This window comes from Paralichthys olivaceus, chromosome 3, assembly GCF_024713975.1.
Source record: "Paralichthys olivaceus isolate ysfri-2021 chromosome 3, ASM2471397v2, whole genome shotgun sequence".
Lineage (NCBI taxonomy): Eukaryota > Metazoa > Chordata > Actinopteri > Pleuronectiformes > Paralichthyidae > Paralichthys > Paralichthys olivaceus.
Window position 1 is genome coordinate 16,630,698 of NC_091095.1, and position 20,972 is coordinate 16,651,669.

Below are 20,972 nucleotides of genomic sequence, written 5' to 3' on the forward strand. Positions count from 1 at the left end.
CATCAGGGATACATTACTTTTTAAATCTGTAACCTCTGCATCTTGACAGACGCAAAGAAAACTGTAAACTAAATAGACACATTGGATGGCTTGAACCACCTTGGATTGTTCTGGTTTTTAAAAAAATCTTCACATTGCAGGTGATGAAGGTTATTTTCGAGCGTAAGTGACCCGTACCAGCCGATAAAAGTGAGAACAGAAAAACAAGAATAAAGCATTTCCATTTTGACATAAATCTTACAATCGCTTACAATAAAAACACATGCAAACGCTGATGAACTTTTTTCACATGAGACTCAAAACTGATCTTGTTATCAGCGACGTGCAGAGATATTACTTACTATATTGCAGAGTTAGCTACATGTTTTTAGTTCCTCATATTTATTTCCAAATATTTACCCACTTTTACAGATGCACATCTATTTTCGTATATTGTTACATTGCTACAAGGTAAACATTTGCATGGACATTCCTGAGTAGAAAACAAGTAATGTAAATAAGGTTCTACTACTACTATTTGGTTCACCTTAATTAAGTTTTTAAAGGAAAAATAAAACCCTGCTTGTTATACCAAAGTAATTGTGTACGTCTAACAATAAATGTATGTTGGGATTTATTCAATAATGGATGATTTGGAACTAACTAAAAAGACCAATCCAAATTGTTACCTTAATCATTAGATTGTTCAAAAAGAATTCTGAATACCATGAGTAAATTATGATATGCTTTGTACATTATTAAGCAGAATTAGACTCAAATAAATCCTAACACTTTAAGATAAAAAACTTAAAAGAGTGTTAGTTGGACCAGATAACCAGGTGGACTGACTCATGGCTGACTCCTGTAACACCACAATGTAAGTTTTTGTCCATACTTGCACACAATAGATAATGTTTGGAGGTATATGTACTGCATTCTGATTCTAGGTACATTCAGTTTTGTGTAATATTGCAATGGTTTTAGACAGTTTTGTAACTTTGACTATAAATTGTAAATTCCTAACTTGTTGATATAGCTCGCTGCTCTCTCTACACATTTTTAGAATCAGAATATTACTCGGCCGTGTCTTACTGGTTGTGAGGTGTGGTGGCCGAGACGGGCAACCGTTAAACTGTGGTGGAAAAGGAGCCTGGCCTGTTGACTGTCATGGTTGGTGGAGGCCTTTAGAAGCGTGCCGCATCATTCTAACCACTCTCGAGCTTAGCCCAGCTGTAAAAATAGATAGGAAAGATTGCCCCAGATACACACACACATATACACACACACACATATACCCAAATGTAAGACGTGAGATTAACACATGTTCAGGTGCTGACGTGTGGCCTCTGTGGGGACAACCTCACATACACAGGGGAAGAGAAATGAGACAAAGGGATATGAAACCACACATGTACATGTAACTGACACTGAGTGGAAATCTAAATACAGTAAACTGGCTTTTGTTCAGAGGTGCCTTTGTTTACAATCTCACCCTTATTGACCTCCCTCAGGAGGATAAACTGCAGTGGGAGTTTACCTCCACTAGATGGCATGAGATACATATAAAAACACAGAATGATTCTCTTGAAGACTTCTAAATACAGTATATGATGCAGAGATCGACTGATGTTAAACCAAAATCTAAAGATAGAGATTAGTGTTTTTCTCTTAACTAACTTCTGCACGTTAATATCCTCTTTATAGAAACACTGATAACATATGAATGAAAACTGCTGTGATTTAAAAAAAAGTGTGTGAATTATTTATTTTTAATCTGTAACTAAGTCATTTATTTATCAAATGTATATATTCTAGTACTTTATTATTATAAAACATACAAATGAAAATGCAAAAAGCAATTGTACAAAATCAACTATGATGTACAAACATATGTACATTGAATCAAATATTATTTCTACAGTATATAGCATAAAATAGAAGTAATTATTTATATTTCTGTCTATGAAACAAGATTATGTGAGAAACCAAACAAGAAGGAGTGCAGTTACTGAGTACTGCAGTACTGGGGTGTTGGCCCAGTGTGAATGCAAAGTCTTCCTGCCTTCACATTCCTGTAAGCCAATACTCCAATACTACACTGTTGTCATGGTACAAAAGCATACTGTCACAAAGACTTCCTGTTTAGGTTAGTTTGAAAAAAGAAAATCATCCATTTATCATATGTACAATATTTCTGGGTCTGGATTGTGGTAGTTTATCCCTAAATACTAAAAACATTTACAGTCTTACAGTTTTAATAGCTGCAAAGAAAAAGTCAAACAAAACAGTGATTTGATATACCTGTTCTCTAATGGGCCTGGCGCCCCTCCTCCATTCCTCTGTCTCTCCTCAGGTGAGGTGCTTGGGGAGTATAGGCTGTGACACTGGAGCCTTTACCTGGGAGGAGGAGGAGCGAGGCAGAGCCGTGGTGGACAAAGAGAGAAGGGTGATGGATGAAACTGACGTGTATGTGTGAACAGTGGTTATGAAAACAAGCATGTTAATGTATAGTTGGGTCTCTGGAGCTCTTTGGTTTATTGGTCAGATCTGTCACACGGATATGTAGAAGTGGAAAACACTGCAGGTAAATGTATTCCTCTCTGAATTGAACTGGTTATTTATATTTTGCTACACACTTGTTTAATGTCTTGTTAATAATTTGGTGACAGACATGGTTGAGGTTTTGACTAAACAACAGGCAAAAATAGTCACTGCAGTTCCTTGTGTTTGAATTGTCGCAGGTTTGATGCCGAAACTTGAATCTTAGCAGCCTCAGTTCCCTCTCACTGGGATCCCTCCTCCAGCCCACAGCAGAGATTCATCCAGAGAAGTTGGTACAATATTTCTCTGTATTTCATCATAATACAAAAACAAGGCCTGAGCTGACTTAGAGTTTAATATAAATAACCTTTGTAACACCCGACAAGTGTAATTAAGTGGTGAGTGGAGGATGGCTGAGGCAGGGGGTCTGTTTAGATTAGCAGTGTTTTGTAACCTCCTGTCTGTGTTGAATGATGCATGTGAGCTTGGTAACACAGTGTAATGAGTAACAAAAGTGATAGGGGCATGTTAGCACGGGACAGAAGCAGTTGTTTTACTGTGTCGTCCTCCTCTTGTAGTGTAACAGGAGCCTGCAAACGTCTACACGTCGTCATGGCCAAGGAGAGTCCTGAATCTGGTACGTTACTCTTTATCTGCATCTTTTTTTCTTCAGCTGCTGTTTCACCACTGTCTCTCTATCTCACTGAATTTACCGAGATGTAAGTGGAAGAGAAAGAAGTTCAATGTTTTTATCATTCATATCCATAAAAACACAACATTTGAGTTTCGCACCTTGTGGCCTTCACATCCACATTGAAAGTTTCTCCTGTAGCGTGAAGGAGAAGCGGTCAGAATCAGGTTTAGCTTCTCAATGCTCTGAATGGAGGGTATAAGAATCCCTTTGAGATGGATAACAGCAGTGATCGCTTGCACATCAACAACACACTCACATATACACATGAACATCCACCTGTTGTCTGCTGAGGAAAATTATGCATTAAATCACTATGTGCAATCGGAGATGGACTGATATTCTGACTGCCGTGTGACTCACAGGCCTCTCATGGGAGGTTAGGGCAAACAGCCGTCACTACCACAAACACAACCAGAAGAAATCCTTGTTGTGCTTCCGCTGGGGGCGTTACGCGGTGAGTCAGAGCTACACAAGCTTTCCTCTCCTTCACATGGTACCCTAACATCTGTTGGCAGGAAGATGCATCGAGATGCAGGTTAATGTGTTGACGCGTATGTGTTTCCCTTGTGCTTCTCTCTCTCTCTCTCTCTCTCTCTCTCTGTTGCTCTTCTCGATGGTCGTCAGGACAATGTGCTGCGCAGCTACAAGTACTCCCCCCTGACCTTTCTGCCCCTGACGCTGTTTGAACAATTCCAGCGAGTGGCCAATCTCTATTTCCTTCTCATGGTGGTGTTGCAGGTCAGATAAGGGCTCAGCAGTTCTCTCTCACTCTCTCTGTTCATGTTGAAAAATCTGACCTGTGGTCTAATGAGCAAAGCTGCAACATTTACTGTCTGATGTTGACTATTTTCAACCTAGAAGGGCACATGTATTGCATCAGACACATGTAGCATGTTCAGAGAAATGTTCCTCAAAATATTTACATTGAACATCAGCAATATATCCATCCTCTGATATAGTTGAAAGGAATATTTGTTACCGTACAGTACCTAAAAATACATATGTAGATTCACAAAATCTGGATCAGTACCCAGATCAATAAAAATTTTCACCTGTGCATAGATATAAGCACTGTCCAGATGTCGGATTTTTTTTCAGAAAGTACTCTGCATTATCTCTCGAAAAATTCCCCAAACTTTGGAAAAATCTAAAATCACACAAAAAAACATGAAAAGCAAAACAAAGTAGAACCATGTCTGGACCAGTCAGAGAGAACTGGATTTTCTCTGATTGTACAGATTGACAATCTGATGTCACTGAGTACACATACTAATTTCTTTCCTCTTAAATTATGATGTGATACTAGCTAGTATATAATAATGATTCAAAAAAACCAACAACGAAATAAAAGACCATTAAAACAAATCAGCATAAAGAGACAACAAGAGTAAACTTATTAAAAACATCCACAGTGTAACAACAGCCTTACAAGAAAAAAGGAAGAATCTTAAAATGATCAAATATGGTGGCAATAAGACAGAGCAGCTCCTAAACAAATAACTGTAGTGATCGGCCAAGAGGGGGGGGGGGGTCTATTATATTTACATAATATAATAAGATAAAAAATGTAGTAAATAAAATTGATGCGTTTTGCTGTGCACCACATACCAGCAACTCTGCTTATCCACAGCTCACACCAACTCTCTGTGTCGCAGCCTCAGGGCTTCATCTTGAAGGAAAAACATTCTTAACCAAATACATGTCTTCCACAGGATGGATTTACCACCCTGCTACAAGTACTTAAACCTGACAACTGTTAAGAGATCACATTAGTCCTTTCTGGCATACATGACATTTGTTTAAAAAATAAAATCTTTATTTTTGTTAATTTGAAATATAATGTTTTATACCGTTTTTAGGGAGGGGACATTTCTGTGAGGTACTTTAAAAAAAAGTGTTATTGCTAATCAGCGACATATTCCAGCCTATGTTAATCCTCCAAAGGAAATCTCATTATCTTGTAGAAAATGGAAAAATTATTCATGTTTTTAAGCAAAAAACAGTGGAATTAGGTCTAAAAACTGGAATCAGAGGGAGTGTTTTTTTAACAACACAAATAACTAAAACTGTGATGAAATGTTGCTTAACAGTGACGTATCCGTGGCAGTGTCAACCCTCCCATCATCTCATTATCATGGAGAATATGGAACAAAATAAATGTTTTATGTTTTTTAATACTGAAAATGGTGGAATTACATTTAAGGGTTAAACTACTGGAGATAAATGAACATTTGGTATATATGAACACAGCTGATGTGTGTGTGTGTGTGTGTGTGTGTGTGTGTGTGGTTTATACAATGTGTGTGGTTACGTTTCCTTCCTCCTCCTCTGTGTGTTTTCACATTGTTTGCAGTGTGTCCCTGCCATTGCATCTGTGCCCTGGTACATCACCATCATGCCACTGCTCCTCGTGCTGACCGTGCGAGGCCTCAAAGACCTCGCGAATGACATGGTGAGCACGCCACTCACTCCCTCGTCCCCCCTCTGTCAATCTGGGGTAGTGTGTTTGTCAGGGTGGGGGGTCTGGGAGATGGACTATGCCTCCACGATGAATGCACATGCTCACACACACAAATGCATGATATCAAACACATATATACGACCGGCCGCACGCATGTATTTATGCACCTGGCTCTTACGTGCACTCTTTTCTCTCCTTCATTGTCCTCATTGACTCCTTGTCCTCTCCACATTGACAAAACCAGTCATCCCCGCAGCATTAATTTTCCCTGCTATCATTAAAGCTTTTCCTTTTAAATGCAGGCGTGATGTTTTGCATGGAGAATTCTCTGGTTAAGTGCATCACTGAGTTACGGTCGTTAACAGCTCTGGGTGAAACGCTTGCTTGACCCCTCTCTATTGACTAATCATTTAGGTGAGGGTGTAAATCTCCCTGCTGGTGTCACTGTAGAGCCCCGTAATAGCGTTTCTCCTCTCTACTCTCTCTTGTCCAACCTTTCACGGCCACCCTCTCTCCCTCATGCTCCCTGTCTATCACTCTTTTTCCTCCTCCATCCACGACACACTTCTCAATCCATCTCATTCTCTCTCTTTCCGCCTGTCTTTCTCCCTCTCTTCTCCCTCCATCTCTGGTCCAGGCAAGGAGACGCAGTGACTCTAAGATTAACTCCCAACCCTGTGACATACTCATCTCCCAGAGGTGAGGACAAAGACAGTGTTATTTTCTCAGGACTCGGTGCAGTTCCCATTTGAGACAGCCCTCTAATGAAGCTCTAATGAAGTGTGAATGAGTGAATCCCTAGATGGTCCCTTTGTGCAATAAAGCAGGACAAGAACACAGTGTTTAGTATTGTCTACACCTTCTGGGAAAAACTATGACTGTGGTTTTTTGATAAGATATTTTCATATCTTAACGGATGTTTCCCGCATTATGTTTCTAACTGTGCTTGATTTGTGATGATTTCCTGAGCTGACATGTAAAGATATGAATTTCTACACTGACCTACTCTGTGCTGTAACTACTGGGGAAGTTCATCGTTTGATAATATTAGACAAAGAGAGTTTGCTTGTATTGAAAAGAAGCTCATGTGTTTCTGAACTTTTCATCCAAAGCAAATCAGTCCTTTAAATGTGCCAGTTTTTTCATCCAGATCCATGAATTATTCCCTGTCAGTGACGTCACAATGTTAAAGAAAGTGATAAAAGAAATTGTGATAAAAAATTCCTGGATTCGATCCTTTGTCCAGATCCAGGCCAGAAATGTAATGGGTTAACACACATTACTGATAAGAATCAAACCTTCCACATCACATCATTTCATTTATAACTTTCTTGTGATTTACATAAACATTGTGTAGTGTTTTATAGGGAAAGTAGAGTCCACCATTTTTAATTCTGGAGGTGGAGATATTATTTTGTCTCTTTGTTTCTAGTAAATGTATCAATCGGATCAATTTCAAGTTGAGTGTTGTGCTTGTAGAGTAGTTAGTCTTTAGAGACAAGCAAATATCACCTTTTCTTTTCAAATGTAAATATCAGTTCTATGCATCAGTTTCTACTCAGCACAGTGGAGGGACCTGTGTGTGGGAGACGTTCTGCGAATCCACAAAGACCAAGTCATCCCTGTAAGATGCTTAATTTATAAAGACAACAAAGACAACAAAGTGTCTGATCAATTAATTGTTAGTTTGTCTTACTCTGTTCTGTTTTCTTTCTTTCCTCACAGGCAGACCTTCTCCTCCTGTACAGTTCAGAGCCTCACAGTTTGTGTTATGTGGAGACGGCAGACATCGACGGGTAAGCATCACAGTCAGCTGTATCAATCTGCTCACTCTGATTAATGCCTCATTCTGCTGAAAACTGTTTGACAATTCCTTCATTGATTCATCTTATAATAACTATAAGTTACGTATATGATTATATTAACTTCATAGTAGTGGTGGTGGTGCGTTTTTATGCTATATACAATAAAACTGATAAAAAGGGTTATACAATAAAACTAAATACAATTTTAATTTTATTTGCAATTTCAAATTTCACACAATTAAAATACATCATAGTTCAAAATAATTGCAGAAATAATTAATATGTTTTAAGAATTGATTTCTTTGGGGATACTGATGTTAGCTGCCTGAGTTCTTGGGTCTCAATGCAAAACATGGGTAAAAGCTGCACCATACATTTTGAGACACATAATAGTGATCAGTGTAATCCCTAAAGGAACAAATGTGATCAGTGAAAGAATGGTGTTAGTTTGAGCATGTGATTTTTTCATTTTGCTGAAACGGTCAGAGATGTTAAAGAGTGATTTGGTTTGGTGCACGGTCAACACTGTTATATGAGCCTTCATTTTGGATGGTTAAACTTGATGGAAAACTCCTCATTTTGCTACTTAAACAATAAATTAAGAATACAAGACTCTTAATGTGATTATTAACTTGCCTGACTTTTCAGTACTGTATCTGATTTGTGGGTCAACTCTTCAGCGTGGACCGGTTGATTGAATTGAAAGTTATTTCTTTCGTACGCAGTGAGACCAACCTCAAGTACCGGCAGGCGGTCGGTGCCACACATTCTGAGCTGACCTCTCACCCCAGGGAGGAGACCCTTGCTGCATTCGATGGTGGTGTTTTCTATCAAGAATGCAGGTTCCACATATGCACATTTTAAAGTAGAATAGAAATGGAAGAAATAACCTCTGATTTCACAGGTGTTGTGCTGTGTGAGGAGCCCAACAGTCGCCTGTACACCTTCAGAGGAGAGCTGCACTGGCGGGGAGAGTGTCATCTGCTGGACAGCCAGCACATCCTCCTGAGGGGAACAGTCCTACGCAACACAGAGTTCGCTTACGGCCTGGCCATATACACTGGTACATCCAGAGTCATTTATTCTGTGTAATCAAATCAATTCATCTTTGAGTCCAAGTTACAACTGATCTAAATTCCCTACAAAGCAGACTTGATATTTCATTTACAAGAGGCCAAAAACATGTCTTTTGGGGCCACTTTGACCTCTTTCAACCCAAATCTAATCAGTTAATCTGTGAGTCTTCATGAACATTTGTGCAAGATTTGAAAGTATTCTCTTAGGGCGTGGTAAAGATAGTTCATGAGGCAAAACATGTTGTTGTGAGGTCCCAGTTGACCTTTGACCATCAAATTCTAATCAGGTCATCCTTGAGTCTGAGTGAATGTTTGTGCCATAATTCCGTGGGTGTTCCTAAAATATCATGTTCAAAACAACATGAGGTCACTGTGAACTTGACTTTTGACCACTAAAATGTAATCAGTTCATCTTTGAGTCCAATTGAACATTTTTACCAAATTTGAAGAAATTCCCTCAAGGCGTTCTTGAGCTATCGTGTTCAGGTCAGTGTGACCTTAACCTCTGGCTCTCAACCACCAAAATCAAATGAGTTTTTCTCTGAGTCCAAGTGAAGGTCTGAACCAAATTTGACGAAATTCCCTCTAGACTTTCTTGAGATGATGTTCACAAGAATTGGACGAACTGACCTACAACCCAAAAACAAAATTCCACCAACCACTGATAAATGCCCAATGCTTCACAGACGTGTGTATTAAAAGAAATAAAATGCCACCCTCATTTCACCTCCTACTGTGGCTTCCAATCCCTTCAATGACACATTTTATTATGTGGAATACATTATACTGCTAATTATGGACAGTACTTCACTCTTGCAGGATGGGCCCTGCTAACATCTGGCTGATTACAGACACCTCCTCTCCTTTAAGTGATCATTGATCGGATATTACTGAACCAGGCGTAGGTGTCACTGCTGTGACCCTTTCAGTTCTGGTGAAGCAGATCAATAGATCAAATTCTTCCAGAGATGGGTTTTATACCATTCATAGGAGAATGTCTGACCCCAGTTTAGCCTGATTATAACTCTTCACCTTCCTCACACACACACACACACACACACACACACACACACACACACACACAGACACGACACTTGACTTAGCTTACTTTAAATGAAGCTTGATCTAGGTTGACATGTTATCATCAGTTTTCAGTCCTTGAACACTTTGACGATGTGACACATTCTCAGTTTTGTCATTTTCACACGTTCAGCTCATTTTCTTTCAGCAGCCTACGAGAGACTGAGACAACACCACTGGAAAACCTCATGTTATACTTTATTGATCCCCGCGAGGGAGAATCTTTCTTTCCTCTGACCTCTCAGCAGCGGGGTCACACACCCCCAGAGCTGATAGGGATTCAGCATCCTGCTCAAGGGCACATCAGCAGATGCTCGCTGACACTGGAACTCGAACTCTCGCCCTCTGGCTGCAGGATGGCCTCCTCACATCTAATAGCAATCTTCTTCTGCATCAGGCGCGGACACCAAGATCCTGAGGAACTGCGGGAAACTGAGAGTGAAGACAACGCAAACTGAGAAAGTTTTCAACTTCGTGGTGATCGGGGTGAGTGAGTGAAAAAGGAGAGGGATGACGATTGTGAAGCGCTGCAGTGTACTGTTCATATACAATGTTTGTCTTTATTCTGGGTTTACAGATAGTCGTCACTGTGCTGCTGACAGCTCTGCTTCTCGCCATCGGCAGCGGTGTGTTTTCCATTCAGGTCATGAGCCACACAAATGTTCTGTCTGTTCTGGTGGCTAACGGCAATCCAGTCTACACCGGCTTCCTCACCTACTGGAGCTACATCATCCTGCTCAGCCCAGCTATGCCCATAGCTCTCTACATCTCGTTAGTTACATCTGCCATACTGCACAATCTTATACGCACACTAGGGGTGGGGATTGCAGTGCAACTTCTGATACACAATACATTACGATGCGATAATTATTCCGATATCACAATACAGCCAGTCTGTGATAATTGACATATTGCAAGACAGTCATCACATCAATCACACAAACGTAATGTTACTTGGCAATGTCCAACTGTGCCATCATTCCATTGTAAAATAAACATAAACTGGCAAAACACACAAAAATATAATATATAAGAATAATAAGTAAAGACAATCGTGGGTGATTATACATTGCTGTATCGATATTTTGTCCTACCCCAACTGCACGCACTTGTTTGCGTGTTCACTGCCTTGTCTTCCATGCCCATGTGTCCACAGGTTTGAGCTGATCCACACGGTCCACAGCCTGTTTATTGGCTGGGACATAGAGATGTATTGGCAGCAGGCGGACAGACAGGCCCAGGCCAGGAACACCTCGCTGAATGAGGAGCTCGGCCAAGTGGGATACCTGCTGAGCGACAAAACCGGGACACTAACTCAGAACCGTCTGCTCTTCAGACAGTGCTGCATAGCTGGGGAGATCTACGGTAACAAAATAGTCATTATATTTCACAATTATATACAGAAGTTAATTTTTTTATATGAAATTTCCAGCCCATAGCCAGCTCAAAACAAAGTGCCTGACCTCACAGTTAACAGGCAGGCAGAGATTTCTTTTTTTTTGTTCTCCACGTCCCCCAGCTCTTTTATTACATCTGCCATGAGCTCATGTTTACATTGCTGTTTGTCTGTCTGTTTGCAGGGTTACGCAAAAACTACTGAACTGATTTTATTGAAACTAGGTGGAAGAAAGAGAAGGGTCTCTTTCTTATCCTTGGCAGAGCTATATCTGAGTGCCCTTCTAGATTTACACAAGAATATAGTTTCAACAGGATGTACAACAAGTAAAGAATGAAACATGCACTCAAAATGCCTCGTAAAAAGATTTTTAGCAACTTTATTTGTAATGTTAATGATAATTACTATGTCAAGAAATAGCCATGGTTGACTATAAAGTTGAGACAGATAACAAGACTTCATTCTTTTTAGCACGCTTCAAGATCAAGATCTCTGTGTTATTTCATGACAAATTCACAATAGAGAAAAAAAATATTATGACCCCTTAATATAATCTGTTCCATATTTGCCCACTACCCACCCTTCCACTGAGTTTTGAAGAAAATGTGTTCAGTAGATTTTGCATAATCCTGCAAGCAAATAAATATACAACAATTAAAAGATAACCACCTTGGCCAAGGTAAACCCCCTCAAATTAGAAACCCTGTAACAGTTATTATAACATTTATTTCTATTTGTTATTCATTTTATATTTCACAGACAGTATATATCCATAACAACATTGTGGATATGCCAGTAAGCCAAGATGCAAATCATTATTGATAAGAAAATAGAGATATATTATAATATAACAGTTATTATACCTGCTCAATTCAATAGAAGTTTTTAGGTAGGTATTTTTTCTTTATAATTCCTTAATACTGTAGATTGAAACTCTGATAGGGAGAAAAAGTGACAGAGGCTGAACACGTCTCCATTGTTAAATAAAAGAGAAGTGCTTTACTGTGATTAAAACAAAAGTTAAAAAGCTCTAACTAATGTGTCCTTTATAAAAACAACATGAGTGTATGTGAGACGCTCAGATATTTGTTCACTCAAGTGTTTGTTTGGCACCTGATTGTGTCTAATCTGTCTCCAAGAATATGTGAAGTTAAAACATTTTATCCTGTTGTACAAACAAAGGGATATTCTTCCTGGAGTATTAGCATATACGTATATAAGTATATGAAGCATATACTTTGATAATGAGCAGAGTTTCCTCACCGGCTGACAGTGGAACAAAGATCCCTCTGGGGTTGCGGCCTGACCCAAACCACAGAGAGAGACAACAGGAGACACTTAACATGCTCAGATTCAACAGCTACGAGTCTGTCTGCTAAATATTTAACAGCCGCTCTGCCCGCAGACGAACAACTGTAACTGAAACCATGTGGGAATCACATCAACCATATGTCGTATGTCTGAACCATTTCCTGCTTTAGACCCCCTGTCTGTCTGTCTGTCTGTCTGTATTTTCTTTGCATCCATTTTAAATAATTCCTTATGTTCACAGGTGATGCATCACTCAGAGCAGAGGATGTGGAGGTACAATATTATTCCTCTCAAATTTGCATCTTGTTTGATCTAATCTTCCCTCAGATTTTGGATTTCTTTGCTTATATGCCTGTTGTCACTCTTTTGCAGCCCATGGACTTGAGCTGGAACCCGTTCTCGTGTGGTGGTCTGTACATGTCCGCTCCTAGCCTGGTGGTGAAGCTCAGAGGAGAGCAGTGTCCGCTCAGCAGACAGTTCCTCACTGCACTGTGTCTGTGTCACACTGTCATGGCAGAGTGGAAGGAAGGTGAGTTTGTTAGTAATCTCGTTAACAAATGTTAACATCCACTGTTGCCACATTGCATGCATTTAACGAACACTGATATTTTTTCCCAAATGCAAACAAAAACATAGCATCCTCTGTGGAGGTAACTGAGTTGTTGTCCTCATTTGATAAAATAGTCAAGCCGACCCCACAGGTCTGATATTTCATGAAATCTCCTTGTGTGACTCTTGTTTCCATTGTGTTCTTGTATTATACTGACTGGTCTGATAGTAGTGTTATAGTCAAAATACTGTATATCACCATCTGTAATCTTAGACACCACTTGGTCCAGTTTCAACAAAATTTGAAAGGAGACTACATTTTGTCAGAATTATGTTTTTAACACTAAGTTTCTGGCCTGAATCCAATGCACGTCTAAAGTTACTGACAGACACAATGGATCATTCCTGCAGGACAAAGTGTTCACTTCCATCTTGTGTCCTGACTAATTTCCTGCAGAGTCTCCGGTTTACCAGTCTGCATCTCCGGACGAGGAGACTCTTGTCGGTGCAGCCAGGGAGCTGGGCTGGGTCTTTCTCTCTCGGACCAGAGACTTCATAAAAGTCTCTGAGCTCGGGGTCTCTCGACAGTATCAGCTGCTGGCGCTGTTGGACTTCACCAGCCAAAGGAGACGTATGTCTGTACTGGGTGAGGGTTGCCCTCTAAACACAGACCAACAAAATCTCCTCAACTGTCCAATGTTTTGTATTATACTTGCACTAACTTCTACTTTGTCATTTTCTTTTCTGAATAAATCAATCCATACTGGTTTTGTGTTGTTTTCCAGTTCGGGAGCCAGAGGGTGGGTTAAAGCTGTACTGTAAAGGGGCGGACATTGTGATCTTGGAGAGATTGCAGAAGGACTCGCCGTATCAAGAACGGACAGAAAGAGCGCTTGAGGTGAACTGGAGTTGCTTCTGAACCAATAGTGTGGGCTGCACAGTACACCTACTGAGCCTACTATTTATATGGCACAGTGTCAGGGTATATTTTTGGTCCACATTTCAGTGTTAAGCAGTTCAACATTACAGTTCTTGTAAAACTAAAGTCTTGTTGATGGCTGTGCGCTGCCCTTTGGCCTGGTCAAGACATAGCCCTGAACACAGTAGTTTTTTTTCATTTTTACAGTCTTTCTTTAAAGGTTTAGCAAACAAGATAAAGTGTGTCCATCTTTAACTTTAACTTGAACGGTGCTGGTAGAAGCAGGATTGTTGTTACCTTTGAACTAAGCTCATTCCCCTATTTCTGTTCTTTGAGCTAAGCTAAGTGGCTGCTGGCAGTAGCTGGACATTCAGGCTTTCTGCAGGTTTCAACAAGTTAATTTCAAGACTTGACAAGTGCAACAGTTATGAAGGAATATCAGAGTCCCAGAGTTACTTACAGTTCATTATAAGTGAAAGAAGGTGAAGCAGCTGGGTAGATAATAACCCTTGTAACACCACATTATCTCACTACAGACAGAGACAGTAGGTGACTATTGTCTTTGTCACCAATTCTATTACAGTGAGTTTGTATCAGTTCCAAGTTGGTCTTGTTCATGGTTTAACTGACCTTATCAGTTAACTAAACACTGAACATTAACATAATTAAGACCAACTTAAACGTACTTAAGAATTAGAGCATATTATTTTTACATATTTCTGACTTTTTAAGGCACCAAAATGTTTTTTATCAAATTAATTTAAAACATTTTAAGGATAGGTGTATATAGAGTCTTAAAAAGTTTAGTATTCAATTATTGGCATTTAAGGCATAGATTAGAATATTATGTACTAGGTCTTAAATATGTCTTATTGAATATCAATATAATTTTTATGCCTACTCTCATTGTACATTGAATACTCTGTGGGTTTTAGTTATTTCTCAATGATATAAATATTAGCACGCTGTAATAAAACTACAAATTAGACCAATGAACTGATGCAATAAACAGAATTTATCACAGTACACTCAGCTCGGCTGTGGCAAAGACTGGATACCCTTCTCTGTCTGTAGTTTTAGAGAAAACGTGATGTTTCAATGATTATTCTCTTCATCATCTTATTAATTCAATATTGTGTGCAATATTTCAATTGATTTCAATATCATGTCCAATATTTTTATATGAATATGTTTCATTTTCTGCCTCTATAGCTAATAATTAGTTTCTCTCTCTTAATTTGATTTCTCTTAATTGTTTTTTCACAAAATACACTTTTACTTTTGTTTTTTCTTCACTTATATTTTAGACTTAATTCTTTATAGTTTTTTTTTACAGCATTCTATTCTTCTTCATATTGTTCTGTAATCTTGGAGCAAGCTGGCACAAGAGTTTCCTTTGGGATTGATAAAGTCTTATCTCATCTTATATGGCTACTTCACCTTATCTTCAATTATCGGGAAGAGTAAATTATAACAGTATTCTGATATTCCTTCATATCTGTTGTGACATGTTGATATTAAATGTCATTAGTTTTGGTCTTAAAAAGGCTAAGCACAGTTTTGAGGGAAGTCAAAGATCACTTAAAAGAAAATATTAGACCAGTTATCTCCACATTAGTCCTTCTGAGACTATAGTTGAGGCTTGCATGCATATGCTAAAATACATATCTTGTGTTTTATCTGTCGATACTTCACTTGTGCCTGGCAGATCACTCAGTAAATAATGTGCAGCCAATCAAATAACCAGTTAACGTATCTCCTGTCAGCTGTTTTCTCAGGCCTGTCTGAGGACATTGTGCGTTGCGGTTCGATCTGTTCCTGAGGCATCGTGGAAGCAATGGAGTAAAACTCTGGCCCAGTCTGCTGCCATGGCGACCTGTGACCGTGACGCTGTGCTGGAAAAGCTGTATGATGAGATGGAGCAGGATATGCAGGTGGGCTGCTCCTCCGTGTGATTTTATATGTTTATTGTCAATCCGCCGTTTAGCATGGTATAGCTTATTATTGACATGGCCCAACCCACACAGATAACCATTTTAAATCAAGCTTGTGTCTAAGGATTTCTGTCCTTTAATAATCCCTGAATCAAGTTTCTTAAAAAGAGAAAAAGTTGTTCTTAAAGAAAATAGAACCCTTGTTTCCTATGTGTTATTTCATTCTATTAGGTTTGTCATAAAACAAATGTTGACTTTCATGTTTTGTAGCTCCTGGGGGTGACAGCTATCGAGGACCGGCTCCAGGAGGGAGTCCCTGAGACAATTGCTCTACTCCAACAGGCTGGTCTCAAAGTATGGGTACTAACTGGGGACAAAAAAGGTATTATTGCATACTGGAGTAGGAGGAGGAGGAATGGCAGCTACATGAAAACTAAGTCTCACTGTGGTTTCTCTCTTTCCTGCAGAGACTGCTGTGAATATCGCATATTCTTGCAAACTACTAGATCCTGACACAAGATTACTGGAATGGCAGGAGCTGAGGTTAGCAATGATACAAATACAAATACACACACACACACACACACACACACACACACACACACACACAACCTCTCATTGATCTCTGTGTGTTTGCCCCTACAGGCAGATACTCCAGGCCCCAGACCCAGGGGTCAGTTTCCTCAAGGCCAGGCAGATGGAGCTGTGGGCTGTAGACACGAAAACGTCTGGGGCAAAGACTGCTGTGGTCCTCACTGGACCTGAGCTGGTAAACACCGAATAGATTAATTAATATGTTTGCAGATGGACGAATAGCTGTCATCAAATATAGTTTGTGACTGACTCCTGAAAAGTTGTGTTGTTACATCAGAGCATTGGAGAGGTTTGTTGCCCGTTTATCTAGATCCTCTCCAAAATTGAAACAAAATGCAGTGAAAACATAGGCTCCATGGTGAGGATAAATATGGCAACTCCTCTACATATTCGAAATGCAGACTTGTTTAATACAAATATTACCAGTAATGAGCTGATTGAGGATGCTTACCTTATAGGCAGAGTTTGAACAGAGACCAGAATGGGGGTCCACGTTCATGAGTGTGGCAGAACAGTGTCAGTCGGTGCTGTGCTGCCGTGTGACACCTGGACAGAAGGCTGACATCGTCAAGTTGGTCAGGAAACACACCAGCTCAGTCACCATGGCCATCGGGGACGGCGCCAATGACGTAAACATGATCAAGAGTAGGTCATGCAACATGGAACGATGACAGAGAACACGTGCACTGTGGACAAAACCTACTGATCAGTGTCACTTTTTTACTTTTTCACTTTTCTCTTCCGTTTTGTACCATCCACCAGCGGCTCATGTGGGTGTGGGACTGGCAGGAGTGGAGGGAGGTCAGGCAGTGCAGAGCGCAGACTTTGCTTTGTCCCAGTTCAGGTTCCTGCAGAGGCTGCTACTGATCCACGGGCGCTGGTCATACAGGCGCATTTCCCTCTTCCTGCGCTACTTCCTGTTCAAGACCTGTAGCTTTGCTTTTGTGCACATATGGTTTGGCTTCTTCAATGGCTTCAGTGCTCAGGTTAGTCACACATGGATTACATTCACGACATGAGCCTAACAGTCTATGAATTGAAATGATCATCTTGCTTTTATTGAACTGCCTGTTTCTTTCCTGTAGTCTCTGTATGAGACATGGTTCATCGCTTTCTACACAGTCTTCTACACAGTTTTCCCAGTTATGTGTCTGGCCTTCTTTGAACAGGTGAGAATGAGGTTGTTATCAGAAGATTACTCACATGAAGATTCCTGTCATGATTCTCCCGCTGCCTCTACGTGTCCCTCACAGGACGTGAGTGCAGAGAGCAGCCTGAAGTGGCCGGAGCTGTACAAGTCAGGACAGAGACAGGAGCTCTCCAGCCCTCTGATGCTGTCCTTGTCGCTCCTCCATGCCCTCTACTCTTCCCTCATTCTCTTCTTCATCCCGCTTGGAGTTTTCTACAACACAGCCTTTGACTACCAGACCATGTCGGTCACGGTCTCCATGGCAGCCACGTTCACTGCCACAATTGAGGTCAGGAACAAGTCATTTTTAAAGAAATTGCAGATGATAAAACATCATTGAACAAACAAGGAAAGTTACAATTTTAACAGTTTAAATGTAATTATGAATGCTGAGAAAAAAATCCCTATCTCACAATCTTAAAGAAAGTGAAGGGGAAACAAGCTTTTTTCCCTTTTTCCAGATCCACACTAAAACTTAATGGGTTCTTTCTTGGCCAACGTCCCATCCATAGATAAGATAGATAGATGGACGGATAAGATTGATAGAAGACAGAAGATAGACAGAAGACAGAAGATAGACATAAGATATATATAAGGTAGGAGATCGATAAATAGAGGATATATAGAAGATAATAGATGGATAGATAGATAGATTATAATAAAAATGTAATTCATTAACTGCTTAGGATACAGTTCAGCTAGGTTCATGTATTGTGTCATATATATCACCACAGCATGGTAGTGGTAACCTGAACAGTAAATACAAGGTGTACTTCAAGTAATCAGAATGGACTCTGGGAAAAGACTTTCCTGTTTCTTTGGGAGGTTTAAATTGTGGTAGGTGCTACATCTGATAATAAACTCAGGTCATTTTACAGTCAGGCAGCTTGCTCATTCTCGGACTGAATATTTAACCTTTTCCCCTTCTTGAGATTTGTTTTATCATGATCTGCTTAGTTGCTGTAGTGGTATTTCACATAGTTTTAGTACCTGTTAGCTAATGTATTCAGACCTGCCAAGACAACACTGTGTATTCATAACGTTCACAAAGCACACATAGTAGTATACAACAGATCCAGAGACCATCCTTATTACTGCACACTCCCTTGTTCCTTATTTAAGATGTGAATCGAGAAAAAACCAATTGTTTCTCGCCAACTTCTCCTGTGACGTAAGTGTGTTGTACAGCGTAAACCCGGAAGTGTCAAACCCGTTGCCACGGCACCCATTGGCTAATGAACAGGTGTTCCCGGGGGAAGGTACCAAGTGGAAAAACATTGGAGGGGTGTTGAATTTGTTTCACAACAAGCAATGCTATTTTCATTTCCTTTTAAATGCGTTCTTGCTTAAAATGTTTTTTAACTTGTTTTGTAATTCATACGTGAATATTTGGATGTCGTGTGGACAAGGAGTTTATCTCCTGTTGGACAATTGATTATCAAATTCTAAACAATGTGTGTTAGTATGATCCAGGTCTTATAAAGGAAGAGGCTGGCCCTGTGCTCTGTTTGGTTGAATTTAGAGAGAAGGGAAGGACGGGTGGAGAAACCCGCGAGAGCTCCAGTTATTTCTTCTATTAATTATTTATTTGTTTGAAAGTATTATTTGTCGGTCTTTGCCAGGCCTGCTCTGTTGCTACATATACTGTATGTGAACAGGAATGTTACATAGATTTTCTCTCAGTTTTTGGGCCTTACCTCCTGCTCAACCCTACCCCATACAGGAAATATTCAAATGTAAGATTATCTTTTATTGTTATAATTACAATAGACTGTGTATAAAGATGGACATTGTATCTCCAACTCTTCCAGAAATGATTCCAATGTTATCAAAAGACAAATACAGTTATTTAACCTGCAATTTGACATTTTCCTTTGGGCCATGTGCCATCTGCTAACATGGAGGTGGTAGGGTTTATGACTCGTACTGCAGTGAGTCACCAGGGGTTGATCAAGACACGTTGGCATTACTTTTCCGGAGCAGTCATGTTGTCCATCCTTACCTACAGTCTAATACAGTTGGGAGCTCTACAGAAAACTGTTATAAGTTTGTAGAAAGTTTCACCAGAACTGAAAAGTATTAAAAAGACCTTATTTAATCTAATTTAATGTTAAAAAATATTGTTCTATCAAACTGTTACTTTCTTCCTGATAGTCACTGTACAGATCCACATGTACCATGCTCTTGTAATTCCTGTTTTTCTTTGTCAGATTGTGCTGGTGACCAGATACTGGACAAAGATCAATATCGCAGCTGTGTTTGTCTCTGTGGTGCTGTACTTCATTTGTACCAGGATCACCCAGAGCACCCGCCTGTTTGAGAGATCACCCAGCGACTATTATTTTCTTGGTACACGTCTCTTCTTATCGCAGCCCTGCTCTTCATTCATATCTGAGTCATGTCTCTCCTTGCTGTGGCCGTTTTAAAATCTCATTACTGCTGCAAGTGCTGGTTTTGATTCGAATAGAGACGATCCAATATTTGAAGAACATAGATAAAAACTTAGGGCACAGCATGAAATGTTGTTTTCAATGATCGTTTAATGTGGTTTTCCTTTGATCTGATGAAATGAGTGATCTGACATTATGTCTGTGAAAAGGTTTAATTTGCTCTGCATGTGATTTTCATCAGGCACGTCTGAAAAGGCCTTCATCGATCCGGTTGTGTGGCTCACGGCTTTGCTTACAGCCTGGACATCTGTTTTGCCCTCGTTTACCGCTCATGCTCTCAATGTCATCCTTGTGGCCCAAGACAAACATAAGGTGAGAGATCGGCATGGGAAAAAAACACAAATGAGAAAAGTAGTGTATATGCAAATAAAAATATTAATCTGTGGGGCAAATAAGCACGTAACAGGCTATTTATCTAAGACTATTTTCAAACAATTAAAGGCTTTTACATTTCTGTCTGGTCACCTCACTCAGCTGTTCTCATTGGTTACAATATATTTTCAGTATTTTTCTCAATGATTTGAGTTCTTTCTGACAGAAATCCATGCCTGCTGCTGTATCTTGTTATTGACATGTGTGTGAATATTCAAATACAAATATTCAAATATTAAATATCACAATATCCAAAGCAAACTAATTTTAAAACAGCAATCATGGGGCAGCACAGATGCAAATCATACACAAATTTTGCCCAAAGATGGAGCCACTCTGGGATAGAGTGAATATTATGCTGAAGGGGAGATAAAGGACATCAGCACTGTTAAACTATTGACAATGTGATTTATAGGGTAAAGATCCTGACAAATATGAATTACATTACAACTGAAACATGAAAACCCTCCCTTTCACTTTGTTTTTTAGTCATCGTTTCATATATTTATATAAAGGCAAGATTGACCTGGTGGGAAAAAAAAGAACACGGATGATGCATGTTAATGTCCTCCCATTGTACAAAAATGAAGCCAAAATATCCTGGACACTTGTGCTGCCATCT

General features: G+C 39.7%; 1 protein-coding gene across 5 annotated transcripts in view; it reads left to right on the plus strand.

Annotated features, from left to right (window-relative positions):
• atp8b3 (ATPase phospholipid transporting 8B3) overlaps positions 1-20,972 on the plus strand; it is a 34,038-nt gene that overhangs the window by 11,999 nt on the left and 1,067 nt on the right. Inside the window, exons 2-29 of one of the 5 annotated variants that reach the window (XM_069522223.1) lie at positions 2,333-2,563; positions 2,721-2,813; positions 3,099-3,157; positions 3,577-3,668; positions 3,839-3,952; positions 5,568-5,666; positions 6,313-6,374; positions 7,227-7,299; positions 7,401-7,471; positions 8,206-8,297; positions 8,385-8,543; positions 10,034-10,122; positions 10,214-10,407; positions 10,793-11,001; positions 12,585-12,616; positions 12,716-12,872; positions 13,350-13,538; positions 13,678-13,790; positions 15,578-15,745; positions 16,016-16,127; positions 16,213-16,288; positions 16,391-16,514; positions 16,798-16,984; positions 17,102-17,325; positions 17,425-17,508; positions 17,593-17,817; positions 19,739-19,877; positions 20,160-20,290. In XM_069522223.1, coding sequence (XP_069378324.1) covers positions 3,133-3,157; positions 3,577-3,668; positions 3,839-3,952; positions 5,568-5,666; positions 6,313-6,374; positions 7,227-7,299; positions 7,401-7,471; positions 8,206-8,297; positions 8,385-8,543; positions 10,034-10,122; positions 10,214-10,407; positions 10,793-11,001; positions 12,585-12,616; positions 12,716-12,872; positions 13,350-13,538; positions 13,678-13,790; positions 15,578-15,745; positions 16,016-16,127; positions 16,213-16,288; positions 16,391-16,514; positions 16,798-16,984; positions 17,102-17,325; positions 17,425-17,508; positions 17,593-17,817; positions 19,739-19,877; positions 20,160-20,290 — 3,240 coding nt within the window. In that variant the 5' untranslated portion in view covers positions 2,333-2,563; positions 2,721-2,813; positions 3,099-3,132. The remainder of the gene's footprint in view (positions 1-2,332; positions 2,564-2,720; positions 2,814-3,098; positions 3,158-3,576; positions 3,669-3,838; positions 3,953-5,567; positions 5,667-6,312; positions 6,375-7,226; positions 7,300-7,400; positions 7,472-8,205; positions 8,298-8,384; positions 8,544-10,033; positions 10,123-10,213; positions 10,408-10,792; positions 11,002-12,584; positions 12,617-12,715; positions 12,873-13,349; positions 13,539-13,677; positions 13,791-15,577; positions 15,746-16,015; positions 16,128-16,212; positions 16,289-16,390; positions 16,515-16,797; positions 16,985-17,101; positions 17,326-17,424; positions 17,509-17,592; positions 17,818-19,738; positions 19,878-20,159; positions 20,291-20,972) is intronic. The other 4 variants (XM_020081326.2, XM_069522222.1, XM_069522220.1 and 1 more) reach the window with 4 other exon arrangements.